At 38.4% G+C, this 13,608-nt stretch overlaps 1 protein-coding gene across 8 annotated transcripts in view; it reads right to left on the bottom strand.

The window, feature by feature from the left end:
- Nucleotides 1–13,608, bottom strand: part of PIGG (phosphatidylinositol glycan anchor biosynthesis class G (EMM blood group)) — an 81,634-nt gene that overhangs the window by 39,980 nt on the left and 28,046 nt on the right. For all 8 annotated transcript variants that reach the window (XR_014880350.1, XR_014880352.1, XR_014880351.1 and 5 more), the window contains exons 9-10: nt 9,076–9,533; nt 2,173–2,364 (exon numbers count right to left, since the gene is read on the bottom strand). Coding sequence is in view for 4 of the 8 variants with exons in the window: in XM_085212880.1 (XP_085069006.1) it covers nt 2,173–2,364; nt 9,076–9,533 (650 nt within the window). In the remaining 4 variants the exon portion in view is untranslated. The remainder of the gene's footprint in view (nt 1–2,172; nt 2,365–9,075; nt 9,534–13,608) is intronic.

The following is a 13,608-nucleotide window of genomic DNA, read 5'->3' as shown; positions in this document are numbered from 1 at the left end:
CATACAATCAAAGAATCACTCAGGTTGGAAGACCTTAAAAATCATCGAGTCCAACCACAACCTAACCATACTACCCTAACTAACAACCCTTCGCTAAATCATGTCCCTGAGCACCACATCCAAACAGTTTTTAAACACACCCAGGGATGATGAATCAACCACCTCCCTGGGGAGTCTATTCCAGTGCTTAACAACCCTTTCTGTAAAGAAGTTTTTCCTGATATCCAACCCAAACTTACCCTGGTGCAGCTTGAGGTCATTTCCCCTCATCCTGTCACCTGTCACCAGTGAGAAGAGACCAACCCCACTCTCGCTGTAAGCACCTTTCAGATATTGGAAGAGAGCAATCTCCCCTCAGCTTCCTCGTCCCCAGACTAAACAGCCCCAGTTTCTTCAGTCTCTCCTTGTAGAGCATATTCTCCAAGCCGTTCACAGGCCCTGCTGCCTTTCTTTGGACTTGCTCCAGTACCTCCACGTCCCTTCTGTACTGAGGTGCCCAAAACTCAACACAGTTCTCAAGATGGGGCATCACCAATGCCGAGTACAGGGGCAGGATGACTTCCCTAGTCCTGCTCACCACATCATTCCTGATACAAGCCAGGATACCATTGGCCTTCTTGACCATCTGGGCACACTGCTGGCTCATGTTCAGCCGACTGTCCATCAGTACACTAAGGTCCCTTTCTGCCAGATTTCCAGCCTCTCATCCCCAGGCCTGTAGGGTTGCCTGGATTGTTGTGACCAAAATGCACGACCCAACATTTGGCCCTATTGAAACTCATACAGTTTACCTTGGCCCATTGATCCAGTCTATCCAGGCTCCTCTGTAGAGCCTTTCTCCCCTCAGGCAGATCAACACTCCCTTCCAACTTGATGTCATCTGCAAACTTAGCGAGGGTGCACTCAAACCCCTCACCAAGATCATTAATAAAGATGTTAAATAGAAGTGGCCCCAGTACCAAGCTCTGGAGGACACCTCTCATGACCGGCTACCAACGGAATTTAACTCCACTGACTACAACTCTTTGGGCTCGACCATCCAGCCAGTGTTTAACCCAGCAGAGTGTACACCCATCCAAAGCTGGGCAGCCAGCTTCTCCGTGAGGATGCTGTGGGGAGCAGTGTCAAAGGCTTTGTCCAGGTAGACCACACTGACAGCCTTACCTTCATACACTAAGCGTGTCACCTTGTCACAGAATGAAATCGGCTTTGTAAAACAACATCTAACATTAGAACTATCTTCAATATTTGGAAAGATGGAATGTATGTAAATACATCTGTATATATAGAGAGACACAAAAACAGTTTATAAAGATGCCTTATTAGAAAATCTGATGTATGTGTCCTAAAATCTTTTCCTGCAGGACTTTTTCCACCTGCATATCTTGTGAATTTCTGTCCTCTAATTAAAAAGCCCCAAAAGAAACCACTTGTATCTATATCGCATTAAAAATGAGTGTGAGAGAAAGTTAACTGCATTTGTAAGACAATTGTTATACTTGCCTTCCACAATCCTCTCCTCCTCTTTGAATGCTCTTACTAACTCTGGAAGTTTTCCACAGCTTGCTCCACGACAAAATTAAAATCACTTAGCTACATTCCAGAAGTAATCACTGGTAAAAACACTAATAAATTCCTTACAGTTGCAGTGACTAGTTCTTTAAGAAATTTACATCCACATAAAAAAAAGTCCTCAGTATGCACTGTGCAGAACAATTTTGTTACAGTCATACTTTACAAAAATATTCAACTGAGAAAGAAAGACATATAGAAAAGCAACACTCTCAATTGCTGTATAATCATCCTTCAAAACTAGCAAACAGCTAAGTGAATTTGACATGTTCTCTGCTAAATGTGGCAAATCCATCTAAAACAAGAGGAGATGGTGTATTCAGGGCTTCTTTCTAGCAAAAGTACAGGGAATGACTACTGGATTTTCCTCTGATTAGTTCTTATCTGACTAACTTCTAATCCGACACAGTTGCAGGACGCTTCACAAGGCTTAAAATTACACATCACAAGAACTGTGTGTCAGCCACCTACAAAATATAGTTTTATTTATAAGAATTTGATTACAGTCTAAACATCACATCCCTCTCCACCCTATCCCCTGATACCGAAAGTGTTAACACCTTTCTAGAAATAGATTTACATATCTGTTGATTAACTTACTTTGAAATATCTTTGCTGTCATGTTGCCATGGAAATACGACATTTCCAATGGCTGCCCGGTAACTGTAGACTCCCAGGAGCCCAAGTGCCATAGCAATTTTTGAAACCAGAGAGCATCTTCTTTGAACCAGAACAAAGATCATAAGCAGGGAAACTGCAGCCAAGACGGAGAGTTCAGACTTATGCTCAGAACTGCAGAAAAAGAAACATACAAACAAAAAACCTTCAAATTACAGTAATTACAGTGAAGCACATGAAGCACACTTGACAGAGCCTTAGCTCTTAGTAGTCTATTGCCAAATTAATTATTGTACTGAGATATGTTATGAATTTTCCAAGAGGTATGGTAAAATATTTTAGCAGTCTCAAAAAACTGATTTTATTAATGAGGCTTCCTATTCAAGAATGCATGCTTCAAGTGGGATTGTGTCCCACTTGCTAGCTGTTCTCTTAATTATATAAAAACTGAGCTGCTTAATGCATAATGGAAAAGAGTAGAAGCTTTTAAACTTGAATTTTCTTATTTATGCATTTTGAAACAGTACATTTTGATTACACTACAGCATTTCGTTTTCTGAGATAAGGCATAAAAGATTCTCACATTATAAAATTAGTATTATTTTCCATTTCTAAATAACTGCACATGCATTTGTTTTGTTTAATTTTAGACATACGAAGTACTACCTAACTGCAATGACCAGAAATATATATACTTACTTTTAAAAATATATGCAAACAACACAATATGATTCTCTTACACAACTACATCCCCTTGTAGTGGATCAATACATACAAAGAATAGAGACAGAACTTGCAGCATGGCCAAGAGTACAGATACAGTCTATTTATTCCCCTTCATCCTAAGTATCTAGCAGTCATTACAGACTTAAGAGCATTTCATTAAGCATGCTGCTAAAAGCTGTATATTTAAATCTACAGTGATATCACTTGGTACTGCAAAATCTAAGGGGTCTAATATGTAATAAAATCTACCACAGCTAGCTACAAAATTCCAGAAAGGCCTTTATAATCCAGGAGTTGCTAAAATTTGCCTATTGCAAGTATTCTCAGCATCTCAAACAACCCAGAAACACTAATCTTATTAATTTACTTTCTTTAAAGAACATAATTCAGAGCATGATAACCATGCGTTCCATCACTGTCTTCCACACTTCAAAATGGCACAATAAGAGATCATCAACTTCAGTGAAATGACACTAAGCCAGGGCTGCATCAACTCTGATCACACTTAGAAAACTCCAGTTTTACCTTTGATTTAATTAGAATTACAGTACTTCCAATAGGTCTACCCTCCTATTTGATGGTACATGCTTTACCAGGATTTTAACCAATATTTGTGACAGCTATTGTGCTTCAAAATGTCACAGATGAAAGGATACAGGACAGAAAAATTGCCCTGTTAGCCCGCCCTGCAGGACCCAGTTCACAGAAGTGCTTCATGGACAACTCCCAGGAGCTGCACTGCTCTCTGCAGAACAGTAGAGAAAAGCGACATGAACCAGAATATTACAGCCTTGGTGTTTTTCCTCAGTAGTATTTTTCTCCTACAGGAAGAGACTGAATAAGGAGTGAATGGATTCTTGCAGCATCCTGCAAAGATAGCGTATGCATAATTTCTTATCATCAGTACATAAAGAACTAATTCAGTAACCAGTACATCTTTTTAAATTTACCACAAAAAATTTAAAAGAATACCTTCAGGACGCATCCTCCTTGTTTACTGCATGACAGTGAGATAAATCAAATCAGGCAAATTATTAAGAATATCCTACCTGAAAGATGTAATAAGCATGCTATATCCAGCAAGATTTTCAATAACATCTGCCATTCCCTACACTGAACACTGCAAATCATACTCTACGGGAGAAAAAAAAGAAAAAAAGAAAAAAGGGAAAAATAAAATAAAATAAAATCCCTAGAAAAGGCCCAGTGAAAAGGAAGGGTATTTTTAAATACATGAGCACATCAGTCACTAATGGCACATTCTTTATTGCCAGCACGGGGGTTTATATCCAGCCTGTGTCTAAATGTTTCATAGAGTCTGCTGAAGAAACAAATAAAACAGGATTTATAACAAGCTATGTCGAGTCACTATAGATCACCTACAGTTTCCACATTTACCAATCAAGGTTCTTCTAATTAGGCTGCTAAGCACACATTAAATTAGCATGTATTCTGAAAGAGAACTGTAGTTGCTCAACACAGAATTCAGCCATTTACCAAACTTCTCAATGAGATATCAATCTAAGAAACCCATGCAGAAACATGCTGCTCTAGCTCAGCTGAAATTTAGTGGTGTTTGCCTAAGCCACACAATGGAAATCAAAGTACCAAGAGTTTCACGATAGAGAGCCCAAATTAAAAAAAGGAGCTTTGTTTGTATGCTCTCACTGTAACAGCCGGTGGTCTATACTTTCATACTTCTGGTGTCAAAGACTATCACTTGCTTCAACCTCACTTAATTCCTGCAAACTAGTGGAGTGAAGGGAGTTGTGAATACTCAGATGAATCTCATTTTAAAGCCTTTTTAACTGTTCACTTCCATACTGCCAGCATAAAGCAAAATTCAAACATGTTTAATTCCTAATTTTCTGGAGGAGAGCACATGGTGGGGGAATTAAGTACGTTATTTGAAGTAATTATCATCGTCTTTACATGCTGCTGCTTCTTGTCAGTTCTCTGCGAGCTGATGCTGCCACTGACTACTTCACCCCCTCCACAGTGAGCCCAGTAGCAGCTCTGACACCTTTCAAGTATGAGCTCTGACCAGGATTAGACATGTGACCAAAGTTATCTGAATGCTAGCTAATTGAAAAGAAAACCTTATTACTACCAAATTCAAAAACTGCTTGTTCTCTTTACTTCATCTACTGTCTATTTTTCTGATGTACTTATTCCCATTCAAGTGCATTTCTTCTTTCCAGCAGGTTTGCAGAATCTCTCTGCAAATATAAAAAAAATACTTCCCTAATTTCTGCATTATTCAACGCATGCGGAACAGCTAAATCCAACATGCTATTGGTAAACTGATTTTCTCTGTTTTGCTTCTGATATATGTCCATGCACAAATCTGTACAATAATCTTTTTTGCCTTAAATGAATGGTCAGCCCATTATGCATTGTCCAGATAAGCAAAGTATCAGATTGAGCATGACAACAGGGAACCACAGGGTCATTACGGGAGGAAAGGAAGAAAAAAAAAAAAAAAAAGAGAAAAGACTCTTCAGCAATTTATCCGAGAAACAAAAAGCCTGAGCAGCTGTAACTCAAAGTAGCAAGATACACATGATCTGAGAAAGGTTCTGATTTCATATTACTAGGAAATATGCTATTAAGACACAATGATGCAAATTAAACACATACTAAAAATAGAACAACAATCAATCTCACAGGATCACAGTGCATTTTGGGAAGAGGAATGAGTGGTTTATGCAACTCAGCCTATCACTAGCTTTTAATTGAGGCCATAAAGAAAATCCATCATCTCAATCCTGATCAAAATACAAGGGAAACAGACACCTCTACCATACTGTTCTCTTTTGAAAGAGAAGGAACAAAGACACTGAAATCTCTAACCAAAGAAAATTCAAGCACGCTCACCTAATAGGACCCTCACAAACCAGGGGATGTGCAGAGATTTAGTTGGTTCATTCACCAATCATTTGGAAACTCATTCAGTGAGGCCTTTCAGGCCAAGACAGGATTTATCCCACTCGCATTTACCACTTATGTCAAAAACTGTGCACTTTAAATGATGCTATCAGGTTAACTTTTAACCATATAAAGCAACTTAAGCATATGTCAGAATGATGACACATACTATATTCTCTTGTTAGGCTAAAACTGCTCCTGTGATTCGTGTCAGGATATACCTTCACAGCAGCCTGAGCAAACTTATGCCAGGATTCTGCTTTTTCGTGCTTTCTGAACACTGGAAAAGCTGTTACAGTAGTGAAAGGCAGAAGGCAGAAACGTGGCAGCCCCAATTACACATTGTCTTAGCTGGCCACTGGACTGCACTCTGGACTTAGGTTGTTTTTGTTTGTCTTTTTTTTTTTTTTTTTTAAGGCTGAAAAAGAAGCAGCTTGAGAATCATTAATTCTTTTTCATTTGACAGGCAAGTTGGGTTCTATAAGCAATGCCTGGCAATAACAGAAAGGAAAAAAAAAGTTTACATATGCTGCATTTCAGAAGATGCAGATATTGCTGCTTTTTTTTTTTTTTTTTTTTTCTTTTTTTCCAAATGAATTTGGACAGCCACAGTGCTGGCTTGCACACTCACTCTTTCCCTTACTTATCCAGTCCATATATTGTGGCAGAACATTTGCCAGTTAAGCTGCATGGTAAACTAGAATGGGACATGATCCATCTCATCTAAAAGATTAGTTTTCTGCACCACAATGGGATATTTTACCAGCCATACCAGTTCAGTGAGTTATTTCACCATACAGACAAAGCAACAGCTTTGCTGGTAAAACACAGGGCCTGTGATAGGAAACACATGACAACAGGTACATTGCCTGGTAAGATAACAGCTCTTTTAATATACCATTACTACCAAACAAGCAATGACAGACTATGGCTATAGCTGTAGGACCTTTTCTCTTCTACTTACTTCAGGATCAAAGCAAATACACCCAAATATGATGTTATAATTAGGAGAGAAACTTAGGAGAGAAACACAAGAAGCAGTTCACCAGTAAGTTTCAGTTTTGATACCTAGCTGCCAGTACTTCAGCTCTTCTCACCAAGGAGTCATACAGCTTTAATTACATGATTGTTATGAATTTATGAAGGGGAAGGTAATTGTCAATCAATCTGATAGAATTCTGTGATGACTAGCTCACTGAAGGGTGCAGTGAAGGCAAGGTTGTTTATCAGAACATTAACAAGGCTTTTACTTCTACAAGATCCTCACAGGCACATCCGTGCAGTCCCCAGATGAAGTAAGTGGACAGAGAGGTGGACTGAAAACTGGCTCAGCTGCCCAGCGTTCTCATCAGCAGCACAACTGGAGACCACTCCACCTGGAGACCACTCACTAGCATCCAACCCCAGGGCTTCACACTAGGGCCATCTTCTTTAACAGCCCAGAGGGCAAGCTTGCAAATGCAAACAACGCAAAACTGAAAGAGCAGCTGGTATAGCAGATGGCTGTGTGCCATTTAGAGAGACCTCAACAGAATAAGTAGGCCAACAGAAATCTCAACAAGTAGAAGTGCTCAAATTCAGAAGAAAAAAAATGAAACAATACAATAAATTCCTTCTCCCACCCCTCAACTCAAAAGAAACAAAAAGACTATGCCGGAAGAGGTGTAGACAACCACCAATGTAGTAAGAGTGTTAGAACTGAACTTAAAGGATTTCCCAGCTTTCATTATTATTCAGGAAGCCCTAGAAGCATCTGATCTGGCCTCAGACTGCATTCTTCCTGTGATGTCCCCACGTCCCTACTAGAGTAGAGTTTGCTGCTCTACATAGGCACACTTTGCACCACGAAGTCAGAAGTGGCGAGGTGAAGGTGCACTTAACTGGTACACTATCTTTGGTGATAAGTCCACAATGTTGAGAAGGTTGGAAATATTTCCAAGTGTCAATAAACATTCCTGGGGATGACAGCAGCAATAGCACATCTTTGGAAAAAAACACAATTTTTTTTTTTTTTTAGCTACAAGAATATCAAGTCTTCTTCCCTGGCATTATAATAGTAAAGAAAAGAGTTGACATCCTGAAGAAGACATCTGAACCAGAAAGTTATTCAACAACTAAATCTTTGGAAGATATTGGGGGTTAATCTTTAAAAATAATAACCAATAACAATAATAATAATAGTCATAATAATCTTCCCAGTCACAGTGAATCACACTTAATCCTGTATTTACTATAGGGCTGGTCACATAGTGACTTACCTCACAATGAAAGAGTCTCCTGTAACTAGCACTGTATATAACAATCCTTCCTCAATCCCTCACTGCATTGCAAGAGGAAGTACGGTGAAAGCTCCGGTAATGCAATAAACTTCCTCATAAGTCATGTCTTTCAGCACTCATGCCTGTCATAGCAATTGGCATTTTATCTGTGGGGCTGCCAATATGTAACGAGTTTCATACTGGTTGATTTACTCATCTCTCTATTAATGAATGATGAATGACATTTCTTCAACACATTGTAAGATACTGGCAGGAAATCTCTATCTTACAAAAAGCCTCCCCATCTGCTGTCTGCAAAACACTGACTAGTCAGTTGGAAGGTGTTGCAATTCCATCTACCGAACAACATCCAGAAAACAGTTCAAATATTAAGTACTTTCTGTCACTGAATAGTGGCGGTAGTACTTCACAATACTAAAAGGCAGTTGAAGAAAAAAAAGCTTCAAGTTTTAAGAAATTCCCTATTTCTTCTATACTACATTCGAAAAATTCCTTCAGTTTTCCACCCACACATTAAATGACTGTGAGAGATGAGGAAAAACTCTTTTGTGCAGTACCTTTTCCTACAACTTAATGAAATCTGGAATTGAGCAGAACCTTCTGCTTTTAAATTAAGAATTTAATTTTATTATGTGTTTTTTAATTTCCCAAACCAGCCTCATTTGACTTAGGCACAGAAAATGTTTAATTTTGCCTCTGATAAACCTATCGTGTATAATTGACATTAATTAGATAAGTCATGGCACAGGGCTAAGATTATAATCCATTGATAGTACCTGAGGAATAACTCCTGTGCTGAAAAATTCCTCATGCTGCTTCACTGTTTACTCCCTTCGTATTTACAGCAATTTCTAATATAGAGACTGTAGAGAAATGTTCACATACTTAAAAAAAAACCCACACATTAACTTCTAAATAACATAGAAAGTATGAAAATAAATCTGTTACCCACCTTGTCAACCAGTGCCCAAAGTCTGGCCGATGAGCCCACTGGACCCCTGTCTGATTCAAAGACCGAAGCAGTCGACAGCAAATAAGAATGATCCATGGACTTGCTAAGCTTATCCACTTATCTGATCCTTTTACAGATTCAGCTGAATATGCAGCCTTGCCTAGTTTTGAACTACTTGCTGCTTGTACATCTATATTCTTGCATTCTGAGGCTTCTCCAATACGATCAAAATTTTGTTTCACAGTGGTGCCAAGCTGAAGGTCACATTCTTTCAGAAGAAAATAATTTCTACAGAGTTCCTGACACAGAGCCAAACAAAGGGTATTGATAAGAAAATACCAGGTTTGATGTTCTTCTTCTATAAAACTGCTTGCTCCCAAACTCAAAACATGGCCAATTGTTCCAGCCAGGATCAGCACATCTACTTCTGACCAGCTGGAACTGGACGCACCAGGATTCTGCAAATGAAAAAATTTAACAGTGTAAAAACGCATTAAAAGCTGTTTAAGCATTCAAAGTGTGCTTACTGCAATATCCTACAAATAAACCAAATAAACAATGAGACAAGTTATTTCTACCTTGACAAATCCAACAAATTTTTGAGAGGTTCATTTTATTGTTGCCTATTTAGTTAGCATTATAGCAGAACACTGTTTAACACAGCACTCTGTTTAAGGTTAAAAAAAAAAAAAAAAAAGCGCTTCATAATTACAACTAAACAGATTAAAATTCCTTACCATTCTCTGACCAAAAAACAAGTTCTTTCCCTGTCAAAGTTAAAATAGAAGTCTTGCAGAAATCAAACTTGAGATGCAAATAACCAGCAGTTTTCTAATTGGTTAAGTCTGTGATGTCCTCAACTCAATACAGTGACAGCTTTCACTATTCTAATTAACAAAAGTTACTTGCAGACAGTCTGATGTATGTCTTATTCCTGGTTATCTTGAAACGTGTCCATCATCATAAAATATATTATCAAGCTATTATTTACTTCACATGCTGTGGTTATTTCAAAAAAAGAAAAAAAAAAAAAACAGCAATAGAATTCTTTGTCTAATGCTTCCATTAGTTCGATTTCTTGCTCACAGCAGCTTCTTCAAAGTGCTCCATCATCACTGCCTTCAATGTTATAGCTAAAAAGAGAGTGTAAGGGAATGGAGAATGTGGGAGCATTAGGTTCACTGGAGTTATCAGATTAAAGACCTTTTCACCTCATAGGGAAGGGGAAATAAAAGAGAAAGCCATTAACAAAACACAGAGAGACAGAAACCTGATAAGTAAGCACTAAGGGAGACAGTAAGTGGGACCAGAGCTCTTCAGCCATTAATTGATGGGCCATTAAGAAAACACAGGCAGAGATCTGAAGAGCATAAATCTGGCCTTTGTAACTGATAAGGGGAAATAAGCTAACACCAGTAGGATGGGTATCTGAGGGGGCCTGTGGAGATATGCATACTTACTACTAAGGAATGCTTCAAGAAGTGTCAAAGTTGGCAGAGATGGGAATGCAGAGGAACAGGGTAGAGGGAGAGGGAGAGAGAAGGGCCAGTCGTATAGAACATGAGCCAGCCAGCCAGCCATCCCTCTGAGAACCCTGTGCCTGACTGCTGCAGTCTGCTGTATCTTGCCAGAGCTTGTATCTGCCTTCCTGTGTAACTTCACCCTCAGTCCACATATGAGCGCTGCAAGTTCCCATGGCCAGCAAGGCCTCGAGCCACACAACTCACAGGCCTTGTGTCACAACTGGAGAGACTGGCATGTGTATAGCTATGTGTGAGGTCAAAGGGACGTGGCTGGAGAGGCATCAGTGTGTTTATCTTTCCCTCTGCTAAATTTAATCCTCTGCATTATGAGACTATATTATATATGACAGACTATATATGACAGAAAAACCCAAGCCAGGGTTTGAGCAAGAGGAAAACCTGTCCCTCGGAAGACTTGAAGTCTGAGCTGGACGTTGGCATGAGAACCTGAGCATGGTTTCAGCAGAAAGGAAAAAGACATGCCCAAGCCCAAAGGCAGCATAGGCTTCCAAACACATCTTTGTTAGTAAAGCTATATATCTGTGAGGCATTCTGACAAATGCCAAAATCATCAAGATCAAAAATCATCATTTGTCATTTTATGTTCTCATTAATCTTTCCTCTGTGAGTGAATATCAAGCAGTGTGTCTTATGCTGATATTATAAATGCCTAATAAAAGACAAAGCCAAACCACTCCAAGTCCTATTCACTTCAGAACAAAAATATGCCATCACATCCACATTAACCTCAAGTACATACTTCAACCATGCTTCATTGACCTTGCGAATAAACTTAAAAAACAGCCTTGAATATTCATATAAATAAATTGCACATATAACATACAGATGAACCCAGTGTACCACAGTTTCTGAACTGTTTAAATCATTCACATTAGAATGATGTAGATACTCACTAAGCTGGAAGCAGGTAACCAGAATGAGGGTATAAACACATTAAAAATGCTGAACATCTAGATGCAATTCTGAAGTCTCATTTATGCTTGAGCTTTATAGACAGTAGCTTAGGTTTCTGTTCAGTAATCAAGAATATGGAGAGAACAACAAATACACTCGACCCAAGAAGCTCATTAATACTGCTTTGATTTTGCTTTGAGAAAAACAACTTCAGGCTGGATATTAAGAAAAACTTTCTTCTCAGAAGGAGTTGTGAGGCATTTTGAACAGGGAGGTGGTGGAGTTACTGTCTCTGGAGACACTGAAGGTATGGCACTGAGGGACACAGTTAGTAGGCATGGTGGGGATAGATCTTACCAATTTTTTCCAACCTTAATGATTCTGTGATTCTATGAACTTCTGTAAAATCAAGACTGAATAATATTTATGAAAATGATTGCAGGAGGTACAATTAAACTAATCACCTATTCATATCATCTCCACTTACTGTGCTGTTATAGAAATCTATTATTCAAAAGTTATGGCCCTTAAGAAATAAAACAAAACAAACAACAAGAAGAATAGGTAACACACTGTAATACCAAAAAAAACTAAAAAATTATCAAAGAAATCATCATCATCTCAAAAACTGTATATACCCACAATCTGAATTTATTACTGTTTGAAATTTGTTTGGTGCAGATCACTCCCTTCTGTTTAGTATTCTATGAAAATCAGAAACCATAAACTACATCTTGGAACAAAAGGTCCAGATAGAGCCGTTGTCTGCTCGGACCATGAAGTTCACAAAGACTGACAGATGATGGGTGCATCACTGAATTATAGAGAGCTTAAACTCCAGTAACCTCACTATGCTGACCTTAGAAGCCTTGACTAACTGAATGATGAGCGAGAATGCTCCATCTGCTTGCAGAGACAAAGCAATGCAAGATCCTCAACTAATGAGAATGAACCAGTCTTCAACACCATTCATCTCTTTTATAAGACATAAAATAAAATCTGCATAAGGATTGCTGTATTGTATTGGGTGGTTGTCAGCACTGACAGGAAAACAAGTTCTTTTGGCAGAACAGTAGGTTCATAAGCTGAAATGATGTATCATCAAAAGGAAAATACAGCAACCTTATAAAAAGTATTGTATTAGTGAGAAATGTCCCACTGTCAGAAGTCTACATTTTATGTCTGACTAATAATTGCAGTGAAAATGAAAAAAAAAAAAAAAAAAAAAAAAAAAAGTACTCCTGTATTCATATCAAAAGGTTAAATCCAACAGTATTTATTGATAAGCCACATTTCAGGCCAGAGTTAGTGACCTCAGCAAATCTATGCAAGCTGAAAAATTATCCTGCAAATGATTATCTCCTGAGCCTTAATGGTCTAAGAAATAATGAAAACGTCTTTATTGAGGTTTTCTAATCCGTAATATGAGATAATCCCTCATATGAGCTGGGACATGTTAGGAATGTTATCATTAAGGCTTTTTGTTGTTGTTTATAATGTAGACTAACAATAGATTATTTGGATTGTGCTTGCTTTCTGGACCTGTTTTTACAGGCACAGAAATGTAGGTCTGACTTCAGTATTCACTGGTCTGAGCTCCTAGTTGCTTAACACCTCCAGCTCTCAGGAACCCAGCAGACACTCCAGATAGTAAATAACAAAAATGACTCGCACCACTATCCTGGTACCCAAATGTAGCATGAAATCTTCAGTTAATGAGATTTCTAAATGCCAGGCTTTCAATTTAAACCTCTCATTTGCCAACCCAGGATAGCTTTAATATTTGATGTACAGGCATGGGTAACTAAATAACACAGAAACAGATGCCTGAAAAATCTTTTGCTAGCCTACACAGGTGCCAATAAATGATGCAATATATGCACCCCTGTCCATGCAAACTACATTTTCTTTACTTTTAAATAAAACATCCAGTAAATAATCTTCCAGGTCCAATTCCAGTTATGTACTTTCTGTTCAGCTCAGAGTAAAGACCTTTTTCACAATAATTGACTTTCCATATTTAATGCCTGGGAAATCCTAAAATCACTTTCTAGACATGAAACATTTTATTTTTCATGTCCACCATCACCCAAAA

The sequence above is a fragment of the Meleagris gallopavo genome, chromosome Z (genome assembly GCF_905368555.1).
Source record: "Meleagris gallopavo chromosome Z, MGAL_WU_HG_1.1, whole genome shotgun sequence".
Taxonomy (NCBI): Eukaryota; Metazoa; Chordata; class Aves; order Galliformes; family Phasianidae; genus Meleagris; species Meleagris gallopavo.
Note: the sequence above shows the minus strand (reverse complement) of the source record. Positions and strands in the feature narration are given on the sequence as shown.